This window comes from Carlito syrichta, unplaced genomic scaffold, assembly GCF_000164805.1.
Source record: "Carlito syrichta isolate Samal-C Ts95f unplaced genomic scaffold, Tarsius_syrichta-2.0.1 Scaffold316033, whole genome shotgun sequence".
Classification (NCBI taxonomy): Eukaryota; Metazoa; Chordata; class Mammalia; order Primates; family Tarsiidae; genus Carlito; species Carlito syrichta.
In genome coordinates this window covers 176,419-196,715 of record NW_007260129.1, presented here as the reverse complement: position 1 = coordinate 196,715, position 20,297 = coordinate 176,419, and the positions used below count along the sequence as shown (strand labels likewise).

The 20,297-nt window shown below is 52.0% G+C and overlaps 1 protein-coding gene across 1 annotated transcript in view; it reads right to left on the bottom strand.

Annotated features, from left to right (window-relative positions):
- Positions 1 to 4,731: 4,731 nt before the first annotated feature.
- The window catches only part of EHMT1 (euchromatic histone lysine methyltransferase 1), a 149,307-nt gene continuing 133,741 nt past the window's right edge, over positions 4,732 to 20,297 (bottom strand). The window contains exons 19-28 of the mRNA XM_021706811.1: positions 15,239 to 15,393; positions 14,075 to 14,242; positions 13,686 to 13,830; positions 12,703 to 12,780; positions 11,337 to 11,452; positions 9,930 to 10,016; positions 9,320 to 9,403; positions 8,975 to 9,225; positions 5,058 to 5,121; positions 4,732 to 4,855 (exon numbers count right to left, since the gene is read on the bottom strand). Coding sequence (XP_021562486.1) covers positions 4,732 to 4,855; positions 5,058 to 5,121; positions 8,975 to 9,225; positions 9,320 to 9,403; positions 9,930 to 10,016; positions 11,337 to 11,452; positions 12,703 to 12,780; positions 13,686 to 13,830; positions 14,075 to 14,242; positions 15,239 to 15,393 — 1,272 coding nt within the window. The remainder of the gene's footprint in view (positions 4,856 to 5,057; positions 5,122 to 8,974; positions 9,226 to 9,319; positions 9,404 to 9,929; positions 10,017 to 11,336; positions 11,453 to 12,702; positions 12,781 to 13,685; positions 13,831 to 14,074; positions 14,243 to 15,238; positions 15,394 to 20,297) is intronic.

Below are 20,297 nucleotides of genomic sequence, written 5' to 3'. Positions count from 1 at the left end.
ACCACGCCCGGCTGATTTTATAGATTTATTGTAGAGATGAGGTCTCACCAAGTTGCCCAGGCGGGTCTCGAACCCAAGGGCTCAGGTAATCCACTCACCTTAGCCTCCCAAGGCGTGGGATTACAGGTTGAGCCACCAAGCCCAGCTGCCACCAGTAATTTTTATGCCACCTCCTTACTCTGAAAATCAGTAACTAAACAGCAAGAATGAAGCATTTTTGTGCCTTTTCACAAGGGTAACCTAAAAGCTCAGGCTTAAGTGGGACCGCTTTCTTAATTTTCTTTTCTCTTTTTAAAACTTTTTATTTTGAAGATGTGGGGTACAATTTCTTAATTTCCCTAAACAGAAGGGTTTTCTGTTATAAAATATGGAAGGCATGACGGATGTCAATGAGGCACACAGCTGGGGTGGTCAGTGGGTACTGACACCTGAGGGGGAAGGCGCAGACCAGGGTGGCCCCCACCCACGACAGGGGACGCCAGACATGAAGCGCCTTACAGGGCACAGCGGCACCACTGAGCCCCAGCCTGGCCCCATGGGCAGGAGGCACAGGCAAGAAGGGAACAGCCGAGCGGCACCATGAGGGACACAGGCAAAGCTGACTCAGAGCTCTGCCGGCCACAGCTCATTTCTCCAGAGGCGATGTGGGTGACAAGAACCTTCCGAGGCGGCACGAGTATAAGGCACAGACCCGCCCGATGCCCAGGGACAAGCCAGCAGAAAGGTCTCTTGGGAAAACTACAAAGACCTGTCAACGGACCAGAGGTCAGAAGAGGCCAAGCCTGCAAAGTGTAATGGCGACACTGTGGCTACCCGGGAAACATCTCTGCTTAGAGCACACCTGACGTCACTGGAACATCCCACTTGTAATTAGCTTTACATTTCCTCGGCAAAAAAAAAAAGTGGGTGAAACAAGCGGAGTGAGACTGACAGCTGCTACATCTGGGTGGGGGAATAAGGGCCTTTACTCTCCCAATATCTCGACATTTCTGTACATTCAGAAGTTCTCACAGTACACAGGAAGCAAGGGATTGCCCACAAAGGCAAGAAAAGGAGTTGCTGCAGGAAGAACAGAGAAGCAAAACTCCCTCTCTCCCTTTCTCTTCCCCCCTCACTCTCTCTCAATGAGAGACCCGAATGTCTGTAACATGGGGGGGGAAGAAGTCAGGAGTGCGGGGATGGGGGGCAGAGAGTTAGGAGAGATGGGGAGCCCCACAACAGACCGAGGAAGGAGAAAGACTAAAGTAGCAGACTCTGGGAGCGGTACGGCGGCAGGTGCCTGGCTCACGGGGCAGCACCTGTGCAGAGGGGCCGGGGCCTGCAGCATGGACGCTGGGCACCCCTCCTGCCTCAGAGCAGGGACTCCGCCATGGCCGGCTCTGTGGTCACAGGGCCTGGTGCTGGACTGACCCCATGGCTCACTCTCTAGAAGCAGAGGATACCCATCGGGTGGGTTGGGTCCCCCTGGTTCTTCCAAGGGTCCAGCAGATGGAGGGGCTGAGGAGACAGCAATCTTCAGGTCTTCCTGTAGACGGCCCGGCCACACATGGGGCCCTGAACTGGCATCACTTGGAGTCACGGAGCTGACAGCAGACAGAGGGCCATGCAGGGCCACCATCTCTGGTCTCGTTTTGTGGCTTTCTGGTCCAGAGCAGCAGGACTTGGAGATTATCTAGTGCAGCGCTTCAAAAATAATCTTCCTCCCACCCTGAGAAACCTTCCGGCTCTGCACCAAGCATCACTCGGCCCCACGTGTGGGATCTGTGGCTGCCCGGAAGATGGGGGGCCGCCTCCACCCTGCCCACGGCAGAGAGAGAGAACCAGCCCCACAGGAGCATGGTTCGTGACTTCTCTGGACAAGGCCCTCCTCAGTCTGACCCCCACGTGAGCCACACATGACAGCCCGGTATATAGGCCCCTGGGGGAATGTTCTGGCTTTTCTGGGGACAAGGTTGGGCTTCATGGTGTCTGAGGGGCAGAGCACAGGGGGTCCTCCCACGCACTCACCCCCAGCCCCACACTCTCCCATGGGTCCCCATGTGACCTGGGCCAGTCAGCCTGGACTTGCCAGCAGCCCACACCTCCCACTGCCTAACCAGAGACAAGGACAGTGACCCTTGGACCTGCACAGGCCACCACCAGCTTCCAGCTGGGGAGTCTGCAGGGGGAAGAGCACAGCTACAGGTCCCGGAAACAAACTGACCCTGTCATGGGAACAAGTGGCTCCTCCAGGGTCAGCTGGGGCCCCGCCCATGGCCCCACCATGTGCTGCTTCTTTCTGACCCTTCCATGACACCACACAGGGCCTGTTCAGAGACTTCAGGTGCCAGAACCTTCCCAGAGACATTACCACGTGTCCTTTCAGATACAGGTGCCACTCTTTCAAAGTTCTCTGATCAAAAGACCATCCACCCAGATTTTGGGTAAACAGGCCACAGACAGAGCCCTGCTGGGCACCCATTACCAGGAGAGATGCGAGCAACGGCCCGAAGGAGGTGAGGGTGGGAGGGCAGAGGGGTGGGAGCACAAGAGCCTGTGAGGGCTGTGATGAGGGGGGAGATGGAGGATGGTGGCGTCAGACTGAGAGCAGGCAGCAGGAAGGGGCTGGGTGGTCCCCAGGGCTGAGCCCACTGCAACAGTCCAGGAGGCCTTCTGAAGGTGGAGTCTGGACGTCTCTTGGCATGTCAGCTGGTGGGTGGGAGAGCTCACCAGGTGTACAGCCACAACACTTAGGTGGGGCAGGCAGGGGGCAGGGCACGCTGAACATGGTCACTCTGACCCTGCAATGGCGGTGCCCAGATGGACATGGGTCAGAGCTGGAACAGACGCCTGGGAGGCTCTGGCACATTCACAGCTTTTTACGTCCCCAGAATGAACAAGAAGGACCCGGGTGCCCAAGGTGCGCGTGAGAGAAGGTGGGGGAGCAGGGCTGGATGCTGCTGCATCGAGTGGGCAGAGCCAGAGCCAGCCCTGGGCTTGGGCATGCTTACAGAGGCTCCGGGGATGACATCTGGCTGACCTGGCTGAGGCCAGACTGGAAGGCATCGACACCGCTGTGGGGCTGGGGTATAGGGGCTGGGGTATAGGGCGAGGCGAGTCCCCCTCACTGTCGCCTGAGACCCTGAGGGCTGCACCAGGCTAAGGGCTGCCAGTGGAAGAACTGCTGCCAGGGCCTGAAGGTCTGCACGTCTGCGTCCCTCCTAAGAGTCATCTTCTGAAGCCCTCGCCCTCAACGTGAGGTGCCGGAGACAGGCCTTGGAGAGGTCTGAGGTCATGCCTCACAGACGGGACCAATGCCCATGTAATAGCAGCACCAGAGAGTTGCCTTCACCTCACTCCACGTGAGGACATGGGAGAAGAGAGGGGTCTGTCTACGAGCCAGGACGGGGGCCCTTGCCAGACACTGGCCCTGCCAGCGCCTTAGCCTTGGACTTCCAGCCTTCCCTGTGAGAAACAAGGGGCTGCCGTTTAAGCTACCTGGTCTGTGGTCATCTGTGGTAGCAGCTCAGATGGACCGACAAGGCTCCCAGAACAAGAGCCACCTGGATCAAGGTCGCTGGAATGGTAGAGGCCAGGCCTGCCACTCAGCTCTGAATCTTTGCAGTTCCTGGAAACGGTCTAGGGTGACCCGATGCACTTCCCCAGACAGGTGTCAAATACAGGGTTTGGCACTCAAACAAAATCAACCAGGAACATGAGGAGACAAGGAAAAGAGAACAGCAGATGCTGGAAGCAGACTCATGATGACAGCAGACACTGGAGGTGCTGGACATTAGGAAAGAGCCCCAGGCAAGGGCAGGCGACACCGCAGGACACCAGATGCGAGCCAACCCCGCTGACCACACAGATAGTGATAATGTCTCGTGGTTAAAACACGCACATAGTTACAGTTCTTGTAACAATGGCATGTAAGGTCAGGTAATTCACCACATTAGTAGAGCAGGGAGAAAATCACAGCACGTTTCACAGATTTACAAACAATGTTTAACAAAATTCAACATCAATTCGGGAAACTCTGAGGCAGAAAATAGAACTCTGGTGATCTGGTAAAGGTATCCCAAAGCCTGAACACCAACATCACATGAAACGCAGGATTCTGAAGGGTATGGATGCTGTGAGCCACCTCCCAGCAGCGGCAGGGCCCACCAGAGCGGAGGACAGGAGCAGGGAATGATACAAGTGGGGACGAGCGGGCAGCCTACTTGCTGGTACCATAACTGTGTACACAAAACCAACAGAATCCACAAACACATGACTACATTTAATAAGTGATTCTAGACCACAGGTTAAAAAGGTAATTTTTAAAAACCAACTGTATTTCTATATATCAAGCAGCCAAGTGGAAAAAATATCAAGTGCAAGCACATCAACAGATCTCAGACACCAGGGGCTCCTGTGTCTGACTCTGATGCCTCTGCAGGTCCTGGACTTGTCCTCCTGTCAGGGCAACTAAGCACCCCAGCAAAACCCACAGTACACAGACCAAGAATGACAGGCAGCCTCTCCCGAAGCAAACGCCACTCACCATGCAGTCACCACAATACAAAGACGCCCCCCCGCAAGCCTCGTGGGAACATCTCCTGTGGCTTCACTCCTGACTCTGGCAGCTGAGACAGCTCCACGTGCCCAGGAGCCAGGCTGGCAGGCGAGTGCCACTCTGCAGGAACAAGGAAAGCTACTGAGATAGGGAGACAGGAGCCACACACCGCATCTGAGGAGTCTCGTGCTGAGTCAAAGCAGCCAGACAAAGGCCACAAGCCGCAGCTCCACTGACACCGTGTTCCAGAAGAGGCAAGGCCACAGGGAGAGGAAGCAGCAGGGGTGGGGGCGGGCGTGGCCAGAGGGGGCAGGCGCCCTGGAGAGGGAATTCTAAGGTGGCCCCAGGAGTATCCCAGATACCCTTGCATGTGACTTGCTTCTGGCTGACAGTGACAACAAAGCAGAGTTGCTTCCTGCTGGCTTCAAGAAGTAAGCCACCTCTAAGAGCTTTGGCACCCTGGTGGCAGCCGGCAAGAAGACAGGGATCTCATCCTACAGCCAAGGACCTCGACCCTGACCACTGGTGAGCATGTACAAAGCGCCTAAAGTCAGCATCATAAAGGGCGAACACTGAATGCTCCACTACAAAGACAGAGAACAGGCCAGGAAGGCGGTCCCATCAGGGCATAACGCAAGGACCAGGAGCAAAAGTGACACTGACTGGAGAGGAGACATAAAATTGTCTTTATTCACACATAACACGATCTGACATGTACAGATCTTTAGGATTCTAATGACTAAAGTCACCATAATTAATAAGTAATTTTACCAAGGCCAATATACAAAAAAAAAAATTATTTCCATATGCTAGCAGCAAACATTTAGAAAATGAAATTTAAAAATAATACTGTGTGCCCAGGCACAGTGGCTCACCTGTAATCTCAGCGCTTTGGAGGTCAAGGTGGGGGGATCACTTGAAGCCTGGAGTTTGAAGCCAGCCTGAACAATAAAACAAGACCCTGTCTCTACAAAATATTTTTAAAATATTAGCTGGGTGTGCTGGTGCATGCCTATAGTCCCAGCAACTCAGAAGGCTGAGGTGGGAGGATAACCTGAACACAGGAGGTCAAGCCTACAGTGAGCTATGATCACACAACTGCACTTCAGCCTGGGTAAGACCTTGTCTCAAAATACCAAACCAAACCAAACCTGTTTACAAAACATAAGCAGCAAGAAAACACTTAGGAATACATTTAACACACAGTGTAAGATTTGTACACTAAAAGCTAAGAGGTTCTGCGAAGAGAAATTGAAGGCTTAACTCAACAAGAGCCGGACCACCTAGAGAACCCAGGGTCAAGAGACCCAACGGCTCAGCAGACCCACAGACTGAATGCAATCCCAGTGAAACTCCACAGTCTCTGCTTGTGCTGACACACTGACTCTCAGGTCGATGGAAATGCAAAGGATGCAGAAGAATGAACAACTGTGAAGAAAGAGCAGCGTGAGGACCTCACCTTGCCTGGCTTCAAGATTTGCTGAAAGTCCAGGGCACGTTGCCTTGGTTTGAGAATCAGCAGATTCATCACGGCAACAGCCCACGGCCCAGACCCAGATCTGTCTGAGGCAGGCACACAGAGACTGTGCCCATCAGTGTTGCTGCAGTAACTGTTTACAGGGACAAAAGTACCTCCACCCGACTCTCGGACAAAAGTTAGTTCAAGCGGGACCACGGATCTAAACACAAAAGCCTTGTACCTTTTGTTTTCACATGCAACACCTAGAGTAAGACAGAACATCTTCATAACCTTGGGGTAGACATGGATTTCCTAGGACACAAAAAGCCCTGGACATTAAAGAAAATTCTGCCCCAAGAAAGACACTGTGAAGATCACGAGGAGGCCAAGCACCGACCAAGAGAAGGTCCTCCTGAAACACACACACACACACATACACACACAAAACAAAGGCAGAAGAATTGGAACATGCTTAGAGCTCCTGTGGCCAAGAGGACAAGCAGCAGCGAAAACATTGGCGATGCAAGGACACCAAATAAGCGCACGAAAAGACACTCATCAATCATCAAGAAAATGCAAATTAAAGTGTAACTGCTGGGAAGGTGACAGGTAGAATACTCTCTGGTAGTCTCTTGTAAAGGTAAAGGCATCTTTACCTATGCCCCAGGAACTCCCATCCCATTTACTCAAAAAAACTCATGACCATGAAAGACAGGTCTATGACTGCCATAGCAGGTCTGCTCGTAACAGCAGAACTGAAAATGACCGGAGGGCCACCTGCCGTGAGGGGGATACCCACACAGCTGCTCAGCAACAGGAAGGGACAGACCACTGACACGGGCAACCACCAGGGCAAATCAGAGAGAGACACAGAGCCAGACACAGGAAATTCAAACACAGGGAAGCTCACCTACAAGGACGGGCAAGGGAGAATGAATGACCGCAGGGCCCACAGGGGACTTCAGGGTGATGGGATGCTCATCTTTTGGTGGCGGTGATTACACTGAGATGTACGCTTGTCAAAATGAAAACATACACTTAAAAGTTTTTTTTGTTTTTTCTGAGTTAGAGTCTCACTCTGTCGCCCAGACTGGAGTGCAGTGGCCGCTCCCGGCCACCGCAGCCTCCACCTGCTGGGCTCCGGCGATCCTTCCACCTCAGCCTTCTGAGCAGCCGGAATTACAGGCATGCACTACCACGCCCGGATGATTTTTTGATTTATTGTCGAGATGAGGTCTTGCTGCCCAGGCAGGTCTTGAACCCGCGGGCTCAGGCAATCCACTCACCTCAACCTCCCAAAGGCGCGGGATTACAGGCTGAGCCACCGAGACCGGCTCATATATATATATATTTTTTTTTTTTACCGTATGTAAGTTCATTGCAAAAAGTTGATCCAAGAGAAAAAAATCAACAACCTATCTGATGTTTAAAAAACCCCACTGAAGATATAAAAATCCATACCCCAGAAAACCATAAACAAGCGAAGAGATATACCACTTTCATGAACTAGCCAACGATGAGGTCAAGACCTCAATTTCCCTAACCCAACTGACAGGTTTAATGAAATCTCAGTAAAATCCTACAGAAATGTTTGTAGCTGATCTCAAAACTGACACAGACCAAGAAGAGCAAGACACTCTTAAGGAACTCTGAGGTGAGACGACTTAAACTGCAACCATTAGGTGGTGCGGACGAGTCCAGTGACAGTGGGCAGACCAACGGGACTGGGACACGGCACTCTGACAAGGGCTGCACTGCCAAATGAGGAAAAGATGGTCTTCTCCACAAGTAGTGTTAGTCGAGAGGGTATCAACGTGGGGAAAAAGTCAAGTTTGACCCTGATCCCACGCCAGACAAGCAAAACGGCTGTAGGTCTACACATGGACCTGAAGTGAAAGCAGACAGCTCAGTTTCTGGAAATGACTTTTTGAAGAACTTAACTATAAAAACTCAGTAAGTATTTAGAAAAGGAATGATAAATTGGACTATAATAAAAACAAGAACTTCTGTTCATTAAAAGACATCATTAGGCTGACACATCCGGAGGTCAAGGCAGGAAGACTGCTTGAGCCCAGGAGTTCGAGATCAGCCTAGGACACACAGCAAGATGCCGTATCTACCAAAAATTTTTAAATTAGCAGGTGTGATGGCACACAGCCTGGAGTCCCAGCTACTGAGGAGGCCAAGGAGGAGGATCACCTGAGCCCAGGAGTCCAAGGCAGTGAGCTGTGATCGTATAACCACACTCCAGCCTGAGTGAGTGAGACTCCTATCTAACAATAAGTAAATATAAGGCATCATTAGGAAGTAAAAAGCCCACAGAGGGAAGAAGACATGTGCAGCACCCAAGTGGCAAAAAAGCATTGCTCAGAATATGTGCCACTAACTCACAGAAGGCAAACTGTTCCACAGAAAGGCCTCCCCACAGCCCTCCACACACACACATATGCACACGAAAAGGGTGCATCCCTCAAAGGCTTGGCACCACCGTGTGAGGAAACATGACTGCGTGCTGGGACCTCCCTGAACTTGGTCTCCCTTCAAAGAAACACAGAGAGCTTCACAAAGAGTCACTGTGCAGAGGTGACTGCAGGGACCGAGGCGGGGGTGGGGCAGGTCATCCATGGGGGGGCCCCACTCTCCATGGATGATACTGGTCTGTGGTCTGGTGGCTGCCATTGCAAATGAGAAACCCTTTATTTCCCACCACGTGCCATGACTGTGAGTTCCAGGGGTTTAAATAGACAGTGGATGAATTCAGGAACAAGATGGAAACCGGCTCTGGGGACAGCAGCGTGGGGGTTGGAATGGCCCAGAAACCACTAGAACCAGGATCCCGGGCAACCCTGCTCTCTCCCAGAATGGGTCCGATGTCCAGACGGTGGACTCAGACAGGATGGGGACACCAAGGCTAAGCCTGCCAGTATCTCAGTGCACATGGGGCCCACTGCCCGACAGGAGGCTCACTGCTGCTTCACCCGTCATGTCCAACACACAGCCATCCCTAGACTTTCTGTGGCCTTGGGGTTGCTGGGTCCCACCCTGGATGGTCAGTCGGGGTCCAGGGGTTGGAGGGGTGTGTCTGAGGCCCACTCGCACGCGGTGAGCAGCCTGTTGCACAAACTCAGGACTTCCCAGGTAGGGTTCCCAACGAAGATGCCCTCCATCGAGCACAGAACCGAAGCCGGCATTGAGCAGTGGAGTTGGCAGGCTTCTGGCTACAATGGGCCTGTGCCGGGGCACTCTTCCAGATGCTACCAGAACAAACACACTCAGGCTTCACAGTTCACAGCCAGCTCTCTAGTCCCCGCCCCTCAAAGTACATTACCTTATTGTCAAGATCAAAGAGGTAAGCATCTTCTTCTCGAACATCGGCTTCTGAGTCGGAGATGAGCTCCCCCACATACCTGCAGAGAGAGGGGTAGATGAGGATAAAGGACATCAAGCATCACCCAGACAAGCGTGCTGTCACCTCTGAGGTGTCAGGGAACCATGGTGGAGCCCCGGGAGCACACGCCAGCCAGACATCTTTGGAGACTTCTGCCTGGGACTGAACTGGAGTTGAGCTTTAGGTTGTAGAAGAGAACGGCAATCATACAGGAACTTCTGAGAATCCAGAAGGATTTTCCCCCGGAATAAGCATCCGTGTCAGAGGACATCTTCCTAATGTACTCACTAGCTGGCGAGGGTAATGGAAGACAGAAGCCGGAGGGGCGGCAGAGGCTAGAGGACACGTGAGCTGGGTTTTCAAGGCACCCGACAGCAAGCAGCTCGAGAGACTGCAATGTGGCAGGGCCAGGGCCTCCGCAGCCCCCCACCCCAAAGTGCTGTAGACTGGGGCTGAGCCTGCTCCCGGGGGGCTTCTTGGGGCACAGCCACAGGCGGGCCTCAGTCCCAGAAACGACACCGGCCAGCAGCAGGGGACTCACTCACTCGCAGACAAAGGTGCCCAGTGGGATGTCTTGCAGGGACCGCACGCCCCAGCCCATGTCCCGCGTCCGATAGAGCTGCAGCCTTGCCCTGGAAAACAGTGAGAGTGCTGAAGGGCCCAGGCCACAGATGCAGCCACCTGCCATGATGGTCAGCAAACCCAGCTGCACCCCAGCAATGAAGTGAGTGACAGAGCAGAGGAGGGAAAACTGGTTCCGAGTCTGGAATGGGAGATGCTGCAGTCACCTCTCACACCAGCACCTCATACTCTTAGGAAGCAGAAGACCAGGAAATCCGGCCGGAACACACCAGTCTGTGACCCTAGCAAGTGACCAGTCCTGGCTGAGCCTCCCTGTCCCCATATGTAACACGGGACAAGGCTGGGCCTAGACCACCCGATACTGTGAGGACCAGAGGCACTACACTGGAGGAACTGCCGCTGAGTCAGGCTCCCGTGACACCCCAGTTTGGACAGCGACATCCACAGCAAGGAGCTAGAAGGCTCCTCCGGGTTGGGGGTTGGGTGGCTGGTCAAGCACAGGATGGGACCATCCTCTGTGGACCCTCCAAGGACTACATGCACCCATCTGCCCACCTGTGGCACCTATCTACCGTGTCCTGCGGGTGTGTCTGTCCTCTGCCCCCGGGACTCTCCCCACACACACAAGGACAGACACTGTCCTCCAGTTCAGCACGGACCACGATTACTGAGGGTACAGGAGAGGCACAACACTAAGAAAGTTCATGTTCAACTAAATTTACAGTGAGCTTAATTTTCCCTTATAACTTGGAGGGGGCTTGAGGTTTTCGAATCTCAGGCTCATTAGTGGAGGGAAAGTTCAAGACCAGTCCCGAAGGGGAAGGGGAAGTCTGGCCCTGGGAGTTCAAGGGACACAAGGAAAGGGTCCTAGCCCAGCTGCTGAGGGATGCCGGGCAGGCCCTGCTTGACCATGTGCCTCAAGCAGCTTAGGAACAGGGAGTCCGTGCAGCTTGAAAAGTGTTAGAACATTATCATGCTCTCTCTGTGAGAGAAGCCCATAGAATACAGAACATTTAGAGAACGACTTGAGTGTTAAAATAGAAGGATAATAACCCCAATCTGTTGGAGGATGTATGCATGAACTTGGCAACAAAAGGTAATTCTCATGCCGAGTCCGTTCCTCGGCTTTAGCTCAAATGGCCCCACAAATGTCTCAAGCCTCAGTCTGAGCAGGTGGAGGCGCAGTTATTTAGGGCACCTACGGCGGCTCCAGATGACGCAGGGCACAGAGGTAAGTCACCAGCCCTACCTGCAGACATGCACATGTGTGCTTGCAAACACTGGGTTCTTGTCTGTCGGAGTGAGCGCCATGTGCCCACATGTACAGGTACAAGAGCAGAGTTTGGGCACCAGCAGGAAGCCCCCCTCACCTGAGACCATTCTGCACAACACGGTTTCGACAGTTCCTCCAGCACGAGCACGCATGGTTGCACTCGAAGATCAAGGGAGGCTCTGCCATGTTGAACTCTGGCAGGAGTCGGCCATCCTGCAGACAGATATGCCATTAGGACCCACCGGAGTCACTCACCTTCTTTTTAAGTGAAGCGATATTAGTGCATTTCTACAGAGTACCCAGTGTAGCCTCAACTGACATAAAAACAATGGCTCTGGTTAAGCCTTAACACCAGAGGGAGCCAATAGGATAAAGCTCTGTGTTTGCAGTGGGATGTCTCCCGGACGCCAGGTGGGCCGTGGGGACACCTGAGAGCTCCCGGGGCCCTGTGTGGGCCAGTCTCGGGCCAACCAGGAGTCATGGCCATCCCAACCCTCCTCCTTGTCTCAGCCTTGAGGGTGCCTCCACTTCTGTGAGGTCGTAGCACCTCCGGGACCCTCCATACTTGGTCTCACTGCCACTCAGATCCTCACCTCTGGAGGACCCAGCCACCTGCTCCCCTTCACCCTGACGCAGGTCGGGTACAGCAACAGTGGGTACACTGGCCTGATGGCTCCAAGGCCCAACGCCCAGGCACCTTCCTCAGAATGCCCATTCAACCCACTTGCAGCAGGACCGTCCACACGAGGACAAGAGCCCAGATATGGGCCTGACGGCCTCCTGGGCCGGTTACCTCCACCTTTCTCCCACCAGGTCTCTTGTTCAGCCGACAATACGCTGTCCCGCATGGCTGCCCCGCCCCTGACAGTCCATGCTTGGAAGGCACTGCCTGCTGCCACCTATGCTCCCAGCTCACACCTCATCTTCACCCAGGACACCTTGGCTCCTGCTCCCACCAATGGCCTCCAAACACAAGACCAAGAACATCCACAGTGGCGCCCACGTGGATACTCCTTCCCTGAACAGCGTCCCGGCCACCAGGAGTCCTTCTCTCCTTGTCCCCCTCAGTGGCCTCACTGCAGCCACCGGAGCGTTCCAAGCCTGTGCCTGCTGGCCACTGCACCCACTGACGTGCACTCCTCCGGCTCAACTCTGCCTTTGTTTCTCCACCAGGGGTCGGACCATGCACACTCAACAGGCACAACTGGCAAAACACCATCTCCGCCCACCGCCAGGCCATGTCTACCAGCCAGGACTGCCAGCGGCCCCTCGGCCGCCCCGCCATTAAGGATGCTGCAGCCCGGTGCACGGCCCACACCCTGCCTTGGGCGCCTACCACTCGTCCCTCCTGTCTGCTGCCCAGCTCACCTTGGACGCCTCCTTCCCAAGCTGCCAGGACGGCCTTGGCACCAGACCCCGAGCAGAACTTACCACAGAAGCGCGTGCGCGGAGGCTGTCCTCACCTTGTCGTACCAGCAGCGCATGCTGAGCTGGCCGCACATGCAGTTGCTGGAGGAGCAGTCGTCAATGCACACGCAGTACTGAGAAGAGAGGCGTATTACCAGGAGGGGCGGTCTGTGCCATCTGCCCAGCCCCACCACCATGTGGTTTTCAGCTCTCAGGGTAACCCTCATTCTGACGCCTGCTTTCTCAAGGACACCAACGAAGCATGTGGCTTCTTAGGGAGAGAGCAAGCAGGCCTGAGTGGGCCCAGGTCCCCGAGGATGTACAGTGCATATGGGAAGGGCTCCAGACGAGGCCCCTGTGGCGGGGCAGGAGGTGCGGGGTCAGCAATGTCGCAGCAGGTGACACAGGACGGTGAGGAGCTGGGGGGCACAGGCCCCGAGGAGTTAAAGGCCAGGCACTCGAGGGAAAGGCGAGGACACAGAACCCACATACACTGAGCCAAGGCCTGGTTCGCTGACCCTGGAGGATAGAGGCACCACCTCCAAGCAAAGCCACTAGGAAAGCACCTGAGAATATGTCTGATTCCAGCAGAAAAGGAAGGAACAGGCTTCAGGGCCTCCAGGACCACAGAGGCTGAGAGCGGGATGGCAGGACTGTGGCACGGGGACCCAGGTCCCCCACAGGTCCTGCACAGGGCTCCTCCACTCGTTCTCCTAGGGTGAGGCAGCACCAGGGGCCTGCCCAGCTCCAGCTGAGGGACATTTGGTGCTGCTGTGGGGCCAAAGAAAGGCCCTCAGAAGACAGCAGGACAGCCCAGGGCCCACCGCTGGACTCAAGACATCTACTCTGGGAGGATCTTTATGTGCTCCCACATCTATGTGGGAGGCACCTGCAGAGAGAGTGGGGTCTGCCTGGGAAGCTCCCCATGAGCCCTCTTGCTCTGAGAGTGGAGAGGAGAGTCCGGGACCCCAGGCCCAACTCAGAGGCCTGTGCCTGGACCCACGTGGCGTGAGCCAGCCCTTCTCCCGCCACTACTGACCTGCAGATGAGTGATGTTCCTGTCAATGTTCATGGGGGATGTCACACAGTTCTGAGAGACGTACTTGTAGTTGCTGGGGCACGGCTCACTGTCCACCGCGTTGACACAGGGGATGGGGATTCGTTCATAGCCTCGGGCAATGTCTCTGCCACAGGAAACAGCAGGTGTCACCTTCTGCGTTGCTAAGCTCTGCCCAGCAGGGCGACACAGAGTGCAACAGAGCGGCCGGCAGGCCCCCAGACCTGCGAAGGTGGACCCTGGGCCCAAGGAAGTGGACTCTGGCCTGGGGATGTTCCAGCTTCAGAAGAAGCGTTCACACCAAGCTCTTTAAAAAGCCCCATTCATCAGCCATGGCTACAGAACCATCTCGGTTCCTGGGACCGTCTCACCTGCTCACCGTCTTCTCCACAGGGAGGGGCTTGTCGGGGGCTGAGTCGCGGAGGGCCCTGCTCATCTGCAAAGCACTCCACACCTGAGAGTTGAGGCTCGCACACTGCAATGGCGTCTCTCCTTCCTTGTTTTTTAGGGTGACATCTGAATCCCGAGAAAGAAAGAGGCTAAAAGGAAAAATGTAAGCCAACAAAACAAATTTAAGAGATTACACTGATGGGATTTACCAAATGACTATACTCGCTAAAAATAAAGAACACACACTACTCATTTTGAAATAACCCTCACAAATCTGCTCACCAGCGATTCTGAAAAGCCTAGCTTTAACTCTCCCCAAACATAGCCCCGACTTTTCTCCCACATCCACTGCCCAAGTCATCCCACTGCTTTCTCAGCAGGGACTTGCAAACAGAACCAGGATGGTACTCGAGCTTCTTGGGTTTTCCATCCAGATTCACCCTCAAGGACACAGAGGGAAGTGACGACGGAGAAGCGCCAGAAGGCAGTCCTGGCAGACAGCGTCCAGGCCAGCGAGTCTACACAGTGGCTGCAGCACGTGCAGCCGGGGCCTCACACAGACAGACAACCAGTCAGCTGGGCTGTCATGAGGCCCAAACGGAGGAGGCTACCTCCATTCCTTCCTTTCCAGGAAAGGTCGGGGGGTCACTGCAGGTCACACGACCAGGCAGGACCCAGCTCCCTGTCCCTCCCCAGCAGCAGAAGGAAGCCTCCATCCCAGGACTCTAATCACAACCCGACGGTGAACGGCTTGGGAGACGAGGCCTCAAACTTCCCAAGGGCCCTGAGCAGCCAGTGCCAGCATCCCCATTTCTCTGGCCTTGGCTACGGGTGCCGCTCCCAGGGAGCACCCAGAGCCTCTGGGGCCTCGAAGCGAGCAGGCCTCCTGCCTGTAGCAGAACTGTCCCCACCTCAGGTCAGGACTCTGACTCAACTCAAGGCGTGAGCTCAGAATCCAGGGATTTTCCATGACAATCATGCCTACACCAGAAATAAACCACAGCGGAGCTCAAATGGGAACCAGGCAAGACGTGGCGCTGTGGAACACCAAGGACGCTCCTCTACCCCAGGGGCTGCACCAGCAAGAGGCCCAGTGCAAACACACAACCATCCAGCGGCCAGGGCCGGGGCAGTGCCACACTCACACGACACAGTCGTAGCGATTCTCCCTGGCAGCAATGTGCAGGGGTGAGTCTCCGTGGATGTTCACGGCGTGGAGATCACACTTGGCAGCCAGCAGTATCTCAGCTATGTCCACGCAGCCTGAGAACGCTGCCCAGTGCAGGCAAATGTTCTCCTCCTGAGCAGAGACACAAGCGAGAGCCCGTGAAGGTGGTTTCTGGCCAGCACAGGATGCCAGGCCCAGGCAAAGGAGGCCACTCTGGGAGGGTGTTTAGCCACTCCCAGCAATGGCCAAACAGAAAGGGGTTTCACAGTTCATCAGACAAGAGAACAAAGCACTCATGTGAACTCTGAAGGGTACTTATCTTTTTTCCCCTTCAGCTGAAGGGTGACAAAATTACAGTACAAACTGTTTTAAAAGGAAAAAATCATCCAGAATGACACCAACCTAAACACAACATATTAACACTTGAGGGCACTTTTCTTCTACCTATTTTTAAAAATTATATTCAGGCCAAGTGCAGTGGCTCACATTTGCAATACCAGAGCTTTGGGAGGCCCAAGTAGGAAGATCAAGCCAGGAATTTGAGACCAGCCTCGGCAACAAAGTGAGACCCTATCTCTACAAAAGAAAAATGATTAGCCAAGCACAGTGGCACACTCTTGCAGTCCCAGCGACTTGGGAGGCTGAGGCAGGAGTATAGCTTGATCCCAGGAGTTTGAGGCTACAGTGAGCTCTGATTACACCACTGCACACCAGGCTAGCAGCAACAGGGCAAGACTCTGACTCTTAAGAAATACGCACATGAGGAGGACTCTCCAAAGACCTAAACTTATTTATAAAAAACTGTATTTATCCTTGCATGTTCATACTTCCATTACCTTCAAAGAACTCTCCATTTGATGCAATAAACCTATTGAGACACTTTTTCCACTGTTCAAAACAGTTTTTGAACGCGTTCATTTTGATGCCCTTTTTGTTTCGCCTCTTCCACACTGGCAAAACGTGTCCCTCTGAGGACTTTTTTCATTGTGAAAACAAAAAAAAAGTTACAAGGGGTGAGATCAGGTGACTAGGAAGGGGGGGGCATGGAGGTCATGCCAGTTTTGGTCAAAAACTGCTGAACACACTCAGCAAAGTGTATACTCGTTGCTAAATGGGCAACTGCATTGAAACAATCTCCCCCCAAAAATTCACTGAAGCCGAATGCAGCCTCTCATAACAATGCTAGCTGGTACACGGGTGCTGATTGGTTACTAGAACACTCACCTAGCAGGGAGAAGCCTGTACTACAAGGGACTTGCCCACAAAAAAAAAAAAAAGATAATTCCAGTTTTGTTGGGTCCCCCTCATACATAATAAACCAGTCTCCAACAGAGTTACGGTCATAGGATAGGATAACACTTGTGTAAGATTTGAAAATAATAAGCAAATTTGGTTAAATTAAAACTAACTTTAAAGAGCCTCTATAAAATAAAAATTTTAAACAAAACTAAAAAATCTGGAAGAACTTTGTGCCAGATGTAAAATATATGATTTATAATTACACAGTAAGTCATCAGAACACCACAATTCTGAAAAAAATGAGTAAAGGAAATGAACATTTTTTAAAACTTACATTAAAAAGATCAAGAGTAAACATAAACATCAGAAAATGTTCAGCCTTGCCAGATAGCCAAGAATATAAATTAAAACAATAAAGTAACACTTAACGCTATTATACTAGGGACAAAGCAGCAACAAACAGATGAGAAACACCCACCCCCGCCTCCCATCCCTGCTGCCAGCCTATCTCCGACCCCACCCGTCCCCCACAACTTCACAAGTTGAGGCCCCTACACAGGCATGAGAATGCTGTCTGCGCTCCACTCAGGACCACCACTTTACTGAACATCTGTTTATATCTGTGCTGAGTTCTGGAAGGCAGTGCCGGAAAACGCTTAGTCTTTTCTGTTTCCTGAGCTGCTTCCCAGGTTAACTCCTCAGTGCTGGGACTCTGCTCAGGTGGTCCCCTCCCCTCAGGAATCTCCCACGATTTTCACAGGGGCCACCAACAGGGAGCCTGACTACCCACTTGGGGACAGGGGCTGCAGGAGACCTGGCGCCCAAGGCAGACCCCTACAGTGAGTGACCCTGCAGACACGGGTCTCCCTGGATGAGTGGGTGCGGCTCCACTGGGCTCTGCCCCATCACCCGCCAAGGGCCACACACTTGCACCATATCCAGGGACTGATTGCAGGTTCTCAGGGCCTCATCCCCCGACAGGAGGAACATGGGCCCATCTGTGGCATTCTGCTGCTTCCGGCACCATCTCCCTCCGATCTCCACATTGTACAGTACCATCTTTTCAGCTCACTGAACATTAAGAAAGATAAAAGCAAAACAGAAACTGAGTGGTCTTATCCACTATCCTCATCAATGAACAACTCCAGCCCCAAGCGCAGGCTTTATTGTTTCCTCTATTTCTAAGAGAGAAAACTAAAAGCAAACTCCTTTTGGTCAACCTCAGTATTTTCTGAAAAACCTTAGATTATCTGAGACTTTCTCCTCTGGGTGTTATTCTTAGTAGCTTTTCTCTCCCTCTGGTCTTTGTTCCTGGTTTCCATCCTCTGTACATTTGAGAGCTCCATGAACAAATAATGGTTTCCTTAGGGGGTTTCTTTTCTTTTTCCTTTGTCAAAATGATTTATGATTTTATAACCGGAATTACATTTTTGAGAATCTCCAATTCACCTAAGATTGTCCTATCCTGAGACTGCTTAACTGCCCAGCCTTTCTGAAGTCCATTTTAACAGGCCTGGCCTACACCTTGCAAGCATTCTCACTTTCAAGGCAAGAGATGGCATCCGCTTCCTAAAGGTGGGAACTGATTTACAGACCAGAACTGATTTACCCTTTCACCTAAAAGAACCAACAGAGTCAAACAAAACGGCCAAATTGTGTGACTGTGGTTGTCAGGACACTGGACAATGAAAGACCGCGATCCCTGACAAGTGGAACAATTAGGGAGCCTGAGGCTGCCCGGCTCGCTGACTGGAGAGACTCCAGCCACAGCATATGTAGGGACCAGACAATTGCCTGGATGTCCAGGCAGATGACAGAACTCCAGGAAGTTTCAGAGACCTGTGCATTTCCATCTGGGACATCCAGCAGGGCACTGGTGGCCACACACCTGTGAGGAAGTGCCCCAAAGTCAGTGCTTGTCCCCCCAGTCAGGCAGGAAACGCTCTCAAGAAACATAGACCACAAGGCTGGAACACAGACCCACCCAACAAACCTGAGAAGCAAAATCCAACATGATGAGATTCATTTCAAGTAACTCAACTGTGTCCCAGAACAAAGCTCAAAAATGTTCATAAGACCAGGATTCCCAGAACTTTAGAAGGCAAATTCCTGACATGTGGCATCTAGCTAAAGGGTTACTGGGCACGCTGAGAAGCAGGAAACAGGACCCAGAATGAGCAGAAAAGCCAATCATTCAAAACCCAGCACTGACATAGATGTTACACGTAGCAAACAAGGTCATGGCTGCTTTAACTGTATTCTACATGTTCAAAAATTAAGTTGAGACATGTTAGAAAATACTAAAAAGACTCCAGTCTTTGAAAAGGAAAAAACAAACTTATTTTTTTCAATTGAGTTCTCACTGTCACCAAGGCTGGAGTGCAGTGGCATGATCGTGGCCTACCACTGCTTCAAACTCCTAGGTGCAACCGATCTTGTTGCCTCAGCCTCCAGAGTAGCTGAGACTACAGGCTCATGTCACCACACCCAGTTCATTTTTTTATTTTTGTAAAGACAAGATCTCGCTGTGTTGCTCAGGCTCAAGTGATCCTCCTACCTTGGCCTCCCGAAGTGCTGGGATTATAGGCAAAAGCTACCACATCGGGCCCCAAAACAACTTTTAGAGCTAAGCCATAATGTCTGAAATGAAAATATAATGGATGAGATTAACAATCTAATGTGCATTGCAAACGAAAAAATAGTGAATTGGAAGACACACCAATTAAAACCAGCTAAACTATAATACAGAGTAAAAAAATAATTTCAAAAAATTGAAAAGTACCATCAGTGAGTTGTGGAACAACTTCAAGCAGTCTAATACACATATAATTGGAATACTGAAAGGAAGGGTGGGCAGAAAACATATCTAAAAATATAATGACTGAAAACTTACAAATCTTACAAAAACCCTAAATCCACAGATCCAAGCTCAATGAACCCTAAGCACACACACAGACAAAAATAACATGGAGGCACATAATCGAATTGCTAAAATCTAGTGATAAAGAAAAAAACTTAAGAACAGCCATGAGAAAAACATATATGCTATATTCAGAGAAATAAAGATGAGGATGACAGGAGATTTCTCACTGCACATTTTGCAAGTGAAGACACAGGGAAGCAACATGTTTAAAGCACTGAAAGAAAAAATACTGTCAATCTAGAATCAAAACCCAGTAAAAATAGCTTCTAAAACTTAGGGGAAATAAGTACTTCCCAGGCAGTAGAAAGCTGAAAAAACTCCTCATGAGCAGACCAACACTATAAGAAATGTAAAAGGCGCTGAGACTATGAAAGGACAAAACCCAAAAGAGTTTCTCTGGTCACCCAGAGTAGATCTGGTCACATACTGAGGTCAATGCTTCACGCACAGCAACAATGGTTAACTAGAAGAACCACCAGTTTCCCGGCCTCCAGATGAGCTTCAGTCTACCGGGTCACAGATGTTAACATTAACATCTCATACTAGTTCCACTAATTTGTCTTCCAGCTACCAGCCCAGCCCCTCTAGTCTCTGTGACTGACCACCCCCCATCTAACCAGTCACCAGAGATGTGAGAAACAGACCATCACCAAGAGCTCTCCGTGTTATCGGACCCAAGAAGGCTTGCCTGCCTGCAGACCCAGTGAATCGTTTTGGAAACGGTATCTATTGCAAACCCTAAAAAAAAAAGGTATCCGAGATCTTTTTCAAACCTCTAAAGGAAAGCCCTATAAGCCCCCAGACCTAAACACTTGGGGCCACACTTTTCTTCGCGTCTGGCCTGTCTCTCCCGTAAGAAGTGAATACACTCTTC